The sequence below is a fragment of the Colobus angolensis genome, unplaced genomic scaffold, assembly GCF_000951035.1.
Source record: "Colobus angolensis palliatus isolate OR3802 unplaced genomic scaffold, Cang.pa_1.0 Scaffold187, whole genome shotgun sequence".
Classification (NCBI taxonomy): domain Eukaryota; kingdom Metazoa; phylum Chordata; class Mammalia; order Primates; family Cercopithecidae; genus Colobus; species Colobus angolensis.
The window spans coordinates 2204166-2214154 of record NW_012115010.1 but is presented as its reverse complement, the minus strand read 5'-3'; the positions used below and the strand labels follow the sequence as shown (position 1 = coordinate 2214154).

At 53.9% G+C, this 9989-nt stretch overlaps 1 protein-coding gene across 1 annotated transcript in view; it reads left to right on the top strand.

Annotated features, from left to right (window-relative positions):
* The first annotated feature begins 1421 nt into the window (after positions 1 to 1421).
* The window catches only part of MAP3K14 (mitogen-activated protein kinase kinase kinase 14), a 31504-nt gene continuing 22936 nt past the window's right edge, over positions 1422 to 9989 (top strand). The window contains exons 1-5 of the mRNA XM_011940151.1: positions 1422 to 1907; positions 3105 to 3174; positions 5018 to 5228; positions 5337 to 5951; positions 7423 to 7560. Coding sequence (XP_011795541.1) covers positions 1652 to 1907; positions 3105 to 3174; positions 5018 to 5228; positions 5337 to 5951; positions 7423 to 7560 — 1290 coding nt within the window. The 5' untranslated portion in view covers positions 1422 to 1651. The remainder of the gene's footprint in view (positions 1908 to 3104; positions 3175 to 5017; positions 5229 to 5336; positions 5952 to 7422; positions 7561 to 9989) is intronic.

Below are 9989 nucleotides of genomic sequence, written 5' to 3'. Positions count from 1 at the left end.
TGTAGAGACGGGGTTCCACCATGTTGCCCAGGCTGATCTTGAACTCCTGGGCTCCAGTAATCCTCCTGCCTCATTCTCCCAAAGTGCTGGGATTTTAGGCATGGGCCACCGTGCCCAGCCCCCTCAGACTTCTTAAGATCCTCAGGTAACAGTGAGGCCACCCGTTCGGCCTCCTCAGCATCTGGCGTTTGGAACCAAATCCAGGCATCCTTGCGGGAAGCTGGAGCTGCTCCGAGTTCAGAGCTAGGAGACTCCTGAAGACAGAGATGCAAGGGACTAATCAGTGGTGAACAACAAACCCCACTACACACCCCAGCCAAGCTGGCAGAACCTTTCAGAGCCATCGAGGCGGGAAGACCAGTGAGGCAGATTCAGAAGGAGAAAGGCTTCAACTTAGTACCTCAGTTTCCCACCATCTCATTCAGTCCTCAGGCCTCACAGGGCAAAAGGCCAGAGGCCTTAGAGCTCAGCTTCAGGTGGTGTGCCTGTCTGCCCCAGAAGCAGAGTCGTGATCCAGGGTTCAGAGAGTTACCGCAAGGAAGATGATTTCTGTTAGTAGCAGCTTTAAGACAAACCTACCATCAGAGAGCAGTAATTAAAAATCTCTCTGCATTTGGGACCTTCTCAGGCTATTTCTAAGGCAAGTCATGCCTGAGAGGGGTCCTGCCCTTTAAAAACTCCCAGTCTTTAAAAAGGTTTCCAAATGGTGATAGTCTCAAATCAGTGCTCTTCTCTTTTTTGCCAATTCCAGTCTGCAGGCTGTTTGCACAGATTGTTGGCAACTCTGGTTTGCTCTTCTTTGCAGCTTCCTAGGGCTGGGTAAGACAGAACCCAGAGAGACGTGAATTCTTGTGCTTTATTCTTTATTTCTAGAGGTATAGGTTGGTGTTAGGGCCTTTAGTATAAATTCTACTCCTGATGTTGCCTGAACGAAAAGTGATACCTAGAAGTTTTCAGCCAATGAGTCTGGACGTTAGAGGAGGAAGCATGTTAGTTCCTTCTGGAGAGCCACAAACAGACGCATTGGGCAAGGAGCCACGTGCTGAGCACCATTTGCATGCTGAGTTTTAGACTTTGTATTACACACACACACACACATATCTACCTCCTATTAGGGAACAGAATAGAACCTTGCTTCTCTCCACTTGGAGAAAGTCGCTGTGGATGGTGTGTGTCAACAGGTCCTCTCCAAAGGCTTATGTGGGGTCGGTGAGGCCATGGTTTTGGAGTTTGGGATTCACCACCCTGTCCTGGGGAAGCAAAGTTTGCCATAAAACAAACAACAGAAAAAGATTCAGCCACCATAAAGGCAAGAAAGAGCCGACCCAGACATTTGTGCCACAGCTGTCCTAGAGGGAGTTGGCTGGCATCCTTGCTGGACACAGTGGAAGAAGCTGTTTATGTTGTGGTGCTGGGAGGACCGGGGGCCTGTGCCATGTGGAACATGTGTAGATGTTGAGAGGTTGACTCTGTTACCACTGAGGATGTTTGGAAGATGAGTGTGGGTGGCAGAGGCAAACATAAAGAGGCAGAGACCCTTTGCCCCTGCCTTTCTCCCCGACCCAAGGCTGACCTGTGTTCCCCCAGGTCCGGGATTCCAAGTGACCTGCTCTGTGTTTGGTCTCTCTCAGGGTGAGCACAAGCCTGGGAGATGGCAGTGATGGAAATGGCCTGCCCGGGCGCCCCTGGCTCAGCAGTGGGGCAGCAGAAGGAACTCCCCAAAGCCAAGGAGAAGACGCCGCCACTGGGGAAGAAACAGAGCCCCGTCTACAAGCTTGAGGCCGTGGAGAAGAGCCCTGTGTTCTGCGGAAAGTGGGAGATCCTGAACGACGTGATTACCAAGGGCACAGCCAAGGAAGGCTCCGAGGCAGGGCCAGCTGCCATCTCTATCATCGCCCAGGCTGAGTGTAGGGGCCTGGGGTTGTTGTGGGCACGGGGCAGGTGGGTGGGCCTGCAGGTGGGTAGCTGGGCCCAGGGGTTCCCTATGGAGGAGAGAGGTCCGTGCCACTAGTAGATAAGATTCTCACGAGACACAACCAGAGGTCTATGCCGAGAATCATGGAAGGTGAGGTTGTAAAAGTGCACAGATGGTGAATGTGGCAAGGGGAGGCTGTGTCCATCATGACTGGAGCAGGGGAAGAGAGATAACAGACAGCGCTCGGGACTCTGCAGAATCATCAAGCAGGCCATCAACCTGCTGCTGTGACCTTGAGCAGCCCGAGTGTCTGGAGAGGCTCCAGACAGGAAAGGCCAGGTCTCCTGGAAAGCCCCACTGGGGCCTGTAGGGCCTTCACCATCTTCCACCTAGAGATGGCCCCACCCCCAGGAATGAGCACCGTGCTCTTGAGCCTGCTGGGCCAGTCCTGGGGCGGCAGGCCATGGCAGGGTGAGGCCTGGTCTGGTCCTTTCTGCTTCTACTTACGATACCTTATGATGACTAGTAATGGTGGCTTCCCTTGGAGACAGAAACTCCCACGAGGCCTGGGTAGGTCCGGGAGTCCTCTCTCTCCAACACCTTCCCTCGACCCGGGAGGCTTCTTGGGGTGGAACCTGGAGAGCTAGACAGCCGTGCTGGCGTTTCTCCACACGCACACATCCTGCCCTCATCTCCCACTTCCTCCTGGTTGGTTTTTGAGGAGACATGAGAGAATAAAAACTAAAATGCAGTGAGTGACATAATTAAAAAAAAAAAAATAGACACACATATATTCACACTTACCTGTACATACGTATATAAATACCTAATAGCTGGTATTTACTGAGCTGTTTTTCCTATGAGCCAGGCACTGTGTTGAGCGTTTTCTGGAGATCATCTCACTTCAGCTTCACAGGATGTGAGGCAGGCACCCTATGATCCCAATATTATAGGCATGGCTATTTCAGAGCAGGTGGCTGAGGCCATGGTCTGCTCTTGACCATAAGCTGAGAAGCTGGGGAGACAGTGCGGGAAGGAGGCATTGGTGGGGAGGTGACTGCCAGACAGGGGTTGTCTGGAAAGGAGGGGAAGGAGAGGCGCCAGAGGGGGTCTCTGTAAAATGTCTCTCCCCTAAGTGCTGAATTCCTATTTTTTCTCCTCTCTGCTAATCTAACTCCTTTTGCTTTAGGTGAGAATAGCCAGGAGTTCAGCCCCACCTTTTCAGAACGCATTTTCATCGCTGGGTCCAAACAGTACAGGTAAGCAGCGGAGACAAACCTGAGTGGGAAGGCGGGGACTGGACCCAGCGTCCTCGTCCCCAGCGCTTGCCTGGGCCGCTCCTGCTGACCCCGGGCTCCCTCCCTCAGCACCTGTGGTTCAGCTCCTGGAACTCGCCCAGGCTTTCCTGGCTGAGCCGCTCTCTCAGCCAAATAAGCTTTTCAAAGGCTTTTCACAGCTTGTGGCTGACTGCCTCTGGGCCACATCAACTTGACGTTTTATTTTTATTCTCCTCAGAGTCCTTAATGCACCTCCTCGTTTCCCATCAACAGGGAGGGTACTGGGAACAGAAGCTGCTTCCCACTCTTGCGTGACTGTGAGCGCAGTTCGGGTTGGTCAGGGGGCCTTCTACTGTCCTCTATGTGAGAAACCTGCTGGTGCCTTTTCTCCTGGGAGATGCACCAAGTAGGGATGCAGGTGGTAGAAAAGGAGGGGACAGATAGACTCGGTGGCCCGGTAGAAAGGAAGCCAGGGTGGGGCTCAGTCTGTTCCCAGGCTCTGCATTCCCCCACAGATGATTTTTTGAAACAAGAGTTCAAGCGCCGGGCGTGATGGCTCTCGCCTGTAATCCCAGCACTTTGGGAGGCTGAGGCGGGTGGATCACGAGGTCAGGAGATCGAGACCATCCTGACCAACATGGTGAAACTGCGTCTCTACTAAAAATACAAAAATTAGCTGGGCATGGTAGTGTATGCCTGTAATCCGAGCTACTCGGGAGGCTGAGGGAGGAGAATCGCTTGAATCCGGGAGTTGGAGGCTGCAGTGAGCCAAGATCACACCACTGCACTCCAGCCTGGTGACAGAGTGAGATTCTGTCTGGGAAAAATAAAAAAAAAGAGTTCAAGCTCCCTCCCCTATCACCAGGCAGGTTTTTGTATCACTGGAGTTTGGAACCTGCTAGTGATAAGATTGTGGGGAGGGCAGCTGCCTTGGAACCAAGAAAGGCTTAGAATTTGGTGGGATTCCTTCTGCTGTCCTGGGTGCCTTTTGGCCCAGAGTAGGAGCCTTTGATAGACGTACTTTCAGCTGTCCAAGAGAAGCCTGTAGGCTTCCAGTGGTCCCCAGGACTGCCATGAGTCTGCCTCCTCTGTGGGGACAGAAGATGAGGCCAAGGGAGGGTGGCTGAGGCCATGATCTCCTCCACAGCTGTTGCAGCAACCCATCTGTTGCCAGGTCCTTTCATACTTGGCAGGGACCCCAGTCCAGTTAGAGCCATGGCAGTGATGAGCCCCGAGGCCAGCAGAGAAGGGCAGATTCCCCGGTACCAGGCAGCAGCCCAGAGTGTCACCTTCAACAGCAGCCAGGGACCCCCAGGAACCGTGAGAATGGAGGTGACCAGCCTTACCTGTTCCTCCATCCGGAGGCAACAGAAACAAGCTCTGCTCAGTCAGAGCTGAGAGGCCTGCCATGAGCCTGGCCCCCTCCTGGGAACTCTCCAAGGGCAGCTGACCTTGGAGAGCAGTGAGCAAACCGTGTCTGCTCCCCCAACTCTCCCCAAGAAATGCTGAGTCTGTACCCCATCACCATAGTAACAAGCACAGCTTCTTGGCAACTTGCCTTGGGGCCAGACACTGAGCTGGGCTTTTTAAATGAACTAAATTATTGAAACCTCATTTCCACCCTGCATGGCAGAAAATACCAAACCCATTTTATAAGTGAGAAAACTGAGGTTCCTTGGGATTTAGAAACTTGGCCGCATTCACACAAGTAATGGCAAGCTGGGATTTGACCTTGGATCTACAGGAGTCCAGATACAAGTGTCTGGGCCATTGCATCTTCCTGCCTCCTCGTGCTCAATATGCAAATCTGTCCCTTTTTTGACAGCCAGTCTGAGAGTCTTGATCAGATCCCCAACAATGTGGCCCATGCTACCGAGGGCAAAATGGCCCGTGTGTGTTGGAAGGGAAAGCGTCGTAGCAAAGCCCGGAAGAAACGGAAGAAGAAGAGCTCAAAGTCCCTGGCTCATGCAGGAGTGGCCTTGGCCAAACCCCTCCCCAGGACCCCTGAGCAGGAGAGCTGCACCATCCCAGTGCAGGTGAGACCCTCCACCCACTGCCCAGACCGCAGGTTCATGGGGCCTTGGAATTGGAGCCTGTGCCTTGGCCCTGGCCCTCTGTGCTGACAGCTGTGTTTCTCCCAACAGGAGGATGAGTCTCCACTCGGCACCGCATATGTGAGAAACAGCCCGCAGTTCACCAAGCCTCTGAAGGAACCAGGCCTTGGTCAACTCTGTTTTAAGCAGCTTGGCGAGGGCCTGCGACCAGCTCTGCCTCGATCGGAACTCCACAAACTGATCAGCCCCTTGCAATGTCTGAACCACGTGTGGAAACTGCACCACCCCCAGGATGGAGGCCCCCTGCCCCTGCCCACGCACCCCTTCCCCTATAGCAGACTGCCTCATCCCTTCCCATTCCACCCTCTCCAGCCCTGGAAACCTCACCCCCTAGAGTCCTTCCTGGGCAAACTGGCCTGTGTAGACAGCCAGCAACCCTTGCCTCACCCACACCTGAGCAAACTGGCCTGCGTAGACAGTCCAAAGCCCCTGCCTGGCCCACACCTGGAGCCCACCTGCCCGTCTCGTGGTGCCCCTGCGAAGTTTTCTGTGGAGGAATACCTGGTGCATGCTCTGCAAGGCAGCGTGAGCTCAGGCCAGGCCCACAGCCTGACCAGCCTGGCCAAGACCTGGGCAGCAGGGGGCTGCAGACCCCGGGAGCCCAGCCCCAAAACTGAGGACAGTGAGGGTGTCCTGCTCACTGAGGTAACTAATCCCCCAGCACCTGTATACGTCCCTCTACCAGCAACCTGGGGCTGCTTTTCTCTCTTTATCAGCGTCACTCTTATCTGTGGTGACAAATCAAACAGTAGGACGGTGCTTACTGCGGATGAAAAGTGTCATCTCTTACGCTGCCGACCTCACTTCTCACAGCCTCTTTAGCGTCTTCTGTTCTGAGTCCTTCTGGTTGGTCACCTGCTTGCTAAATGCGGGCACTGCATGAATCATACACATGCTGAGGACAAGGAGAATCAGCCAGGAGCCACTGGAGATGTTATCATGGCCCCCAGAGACGGAAGATGAGGATGGGACCTGTTTTCACCACCCACCTCCTTCCCTTTTTCCTCTTGTTCACTTCCCAAATAAGTGTATAACTTTAAATGATTTTATCCAACTTTGATTTCTGGGTTTTATTCCATCCATCCACTTTTTTTTTTTTTTAATAAATGTGTTTTTTGAGACAGAGTCTCACTCTGTCACCCAGGCTAGAGTACAGTGGTACAATCATAGCTCACTACAGCCTCCATCTCCTGACTTCAAGCAATCCTCCTTCGTCAGCCCCCCGAGTAGCTGGGACTACAAGCGTGTACCACCACGCCCAGCTATTTTCTTTTTTCAGTAGAGATGAGGTCTTGCTGTGTTGCCCAGGCTGGTCTCAAACTCCTGGGCTAAAGCAGTCCTCACACATTGGCCTCCAAAAGTGCTGGGATTATAGGTGTGAGCCACTGCACCGTCTTATTCCATCCACTTTTTAATTTTTTAATTTTTTGTTTTGTTTTGTTTTGAGACAGAGTCTTACTCTGTTGCCCAGGCTGGAGTGTAGTGGCACTATATCAGCTCACTGCAACCTCCCCCTTCCGGGTTCAAGTGATTCTCCCACCTTAGCCTCCCGAGTAACTGGGACTACAGGTATGCACCACCATGCTGGGCTAATTTTGTATTTTTTTGTGGAGACAGGGTTTCACCATGTTGGCCGGGCTGGTCTCAAACTCCTGACCTTGAGTGATCTGCCCACCTTGGCCTCCCAAAGTGCTGGGATTGCAGGTGTGAGCCACCATGCCCGGCCCCTCCATCCACTTTTAACATCATCCTTGACCCCGGCCCCTCTTCACTGTTCCTCCCTTCCCTCCACCTAGCTCCTGAGTTTTGTTTTTTCATTGTCAAGGTGATGGGCAGTTCTGTCTCTGTTTCACCATCACAAGTCTGGGATGTTTTTCATCACAAGGATCAGTGGCCGCAGCGCATGAACCCTTCCCTCGCCTTCACCTCATTCCTCTACCCCCTCTCTGGTGCTGCCCGGCCCAGATCCCTGTCTTCGCCCCAGGGCTGCCTGGTTGTGAGGGCTCAGCTCAGCAGCCTGGCAAGGTCACTAGCTGGAGGGCCTTCCTCATTGTAGCCCTGTAGCCCTCTGCTACCCTGGCCACTAAAACTGGCCTCTCTCTCCTGCCAACCCCAGAAACTCAAGCCAGTGGATTATGAGTACCGAGAAGAAGTCCACTGGGCCACACACCAGCCCCGCCTGGGCAGAGGCTCCTTCGGAGAGGTGCACAGGATGGAGGACAAGCAGACTGGCTTCCAGTGCGCTGTCAAAAAGGTATGCCAGGGCTCAGGGGCTGAGTGAAGAGGGAAGCCAGGAAGGGGGCCTGGTGTGTTCCCTCTGCTTTCTGTCAAGGACAGTCGCAGGGTGACTGTGGGTCTGACTTGTGAACAGAATTTGGCTGTCACTGGCCACCTGAGGTCGGCTGGAACTGGAAGGGAGCAGCCTGTCACGTGTCCTGGCCTGGCCGCTGCCCTTGGCATGTGTGTATGTGAGAGGCAGTGTGAGACGACGCACGCGGCCTCGGTGTCTCAATATAGCCAGGGCCCTGAGGGGCAAGTCCCAACATGGAAGATGGTTGGAGCGTCATGAAATTCACACTGAGGTAAAACCCCTGAACCACATAGGGGGCCGCCCCCCCACCTGGGCCAGATGATGGGGAAAGCAGTAGTCTCCACCTGTCAGGCGCTTCCAGGAGGAGGCCAGTCTCAGTGGGAGTCGGAGCTCTGCGCTGTTGGCCGGGTGTGCCACAGTCCTACAAGACAGACTTGGTGGGGAAAATCAAGCTTGGCAAGACAGGAAGTCAATGGCCTGGTGGCAGAGCCCTGATTCAGACCAGGTCTGTCTGACCTGAGAGTTCGGCTTTCAACCACTCTTCAGGAAGAAGAGGAAAGAAGATAGACTTGTTGTCCTAGAGTTTTGAGTAGAGACAGAAGACAGGAATCACCTCTCCCACCTCTTCCCCTCACTGATGTTAGAAGTGGAGAGCAGAGAGGACAGTGTGGCATGCTGGGCCTGGAACTGAGGCCTCCTCCTGTCAGATTACACTGTCCGGGCCCAGAGGGAGCATCAGTGGCAGCTGCAGACCCACAGGCCTCATGGGTGTCGGTCCTCCTCCCCATCACCAACCTTTCCCCCACTCCTGACTCTTGGATCACCTTGATTGGAAGCCACCTTGTCTCCAGTCAAAGCTCTCAGCCTCAAAGCCAGCACCAGGACCTAAGGCGTGTTTCTGTGGACCATCCCCTCGGCCCTTTGGGCAGGGTGAAGTAAGCTCAGAGAGATACCTTGTTTCAAGTGGCTTATGTCAGAGACGCTCCAGTCTCCAAAAGGAAAGCAACAAATACAGGTAGAGCATCCGCAATCTGAAAACCCAAAATCTGAAGTGCTCCAAAGTCCAAAACTTTTGGAGCACCAACCTGACACAGGAAATGCTCACTGTAGCCAGAGCAGAGCACAAAAGCCCGGCACACACTGGCCCCATTCAGAGCAGACACCGCCACCACCGGCCTGTGGCCTTAAGGGGAGAGGAGACAACTGGGATGTGAATGAACCCAGCTTCCCTGGTGTGTCCTTGGGCTGGATGGTAAGACCGGTGAGGGGACTATCTGCAGGTACCACCCCAAACTTCAGACACACTGTGTCAAATACAGAAACTCTGCTCTCACCACCCCCGACTGGCAGCACGTGCTGAGTGCGTGCTGAGTTCTTGCCGAGTTCTTGCCAGTGTGGATCATCGTCTTCCACTTGGAGGCCAAGGCCACATGCCTGACCTGCTCAGCTGCAGTTCCCCTCTCCAGGCTACCGGAGAAGGCTCAGCTGTCCCTCCTGAGAGGTGGTGGGAGGAGAGTGTGAGAGTGTGAAGAGACGCGCACACAGCGCTGGGAGCTTAGTCACTGGGCTTCTCAGCTGTTCCCCTGCTGAGGGCCTCAGAGTCTTCCCAGGCAACAAGGTAAACAACCCTAATATAGTGGAAGAGGATAAATACTCCATGTTTCGCCCCTCCCATCCACTGCAAGGCAGTTGGAAAAGCTCCAAGCACAAGACGTGGACTTCTCAGCACCAGAGCTGCAGCTCAAGCCCACCAGAGCTGGCCACTCGCAGAACCGCTTCCTTCCCACCCCGGAGAATACAGTGGGGATGACTCTTCGGCAGCCTGCACAGCTGCCACTGCTTGGGCAGACAGCCCCTCCTTTCCGTCAAGGCAGTGGTGTCCTTGAGGGTTTTCATCTGGAAGAGCAGGAGAAACAGTTCCCTGATGAGGGAGTGGGGACCGGGAGGTGGGCGCGGCATCAGAGGTCAGGCCGCACACCGGGTCAGAGTAAGTCTGTGCCCCCCCAATGCTGCTTGGGGAGAATCCAGTATGTGAGATGTCACGTGGTGGTGCCAGCACTCCCTTCGTCCTCCTTCTAGAACATCCTGATCTAGATGCTGATTGGCCATGGGTCCAGAGTTTGATGCAGTTTTTTTTTTTAAGGTTTTTGTTTGATCTTTTTTTTTTTTTGAGACAGGATCTTGCTCTGTTGTCCAGGCTGGTGTGCAGTGGCATGATCACAGCTCACTGCAGCCTCAGCCCTGCAGACCCAAACAACCCTGCTGCCTCAGCTTCCCAAGTAGCTGGGACTTCAGGCACGCACCACCACACCCAGCTAATTTTTTATTTTTTGTAGAAACAGGATCTCACCATGTTGCCCAGGCTGGACTCA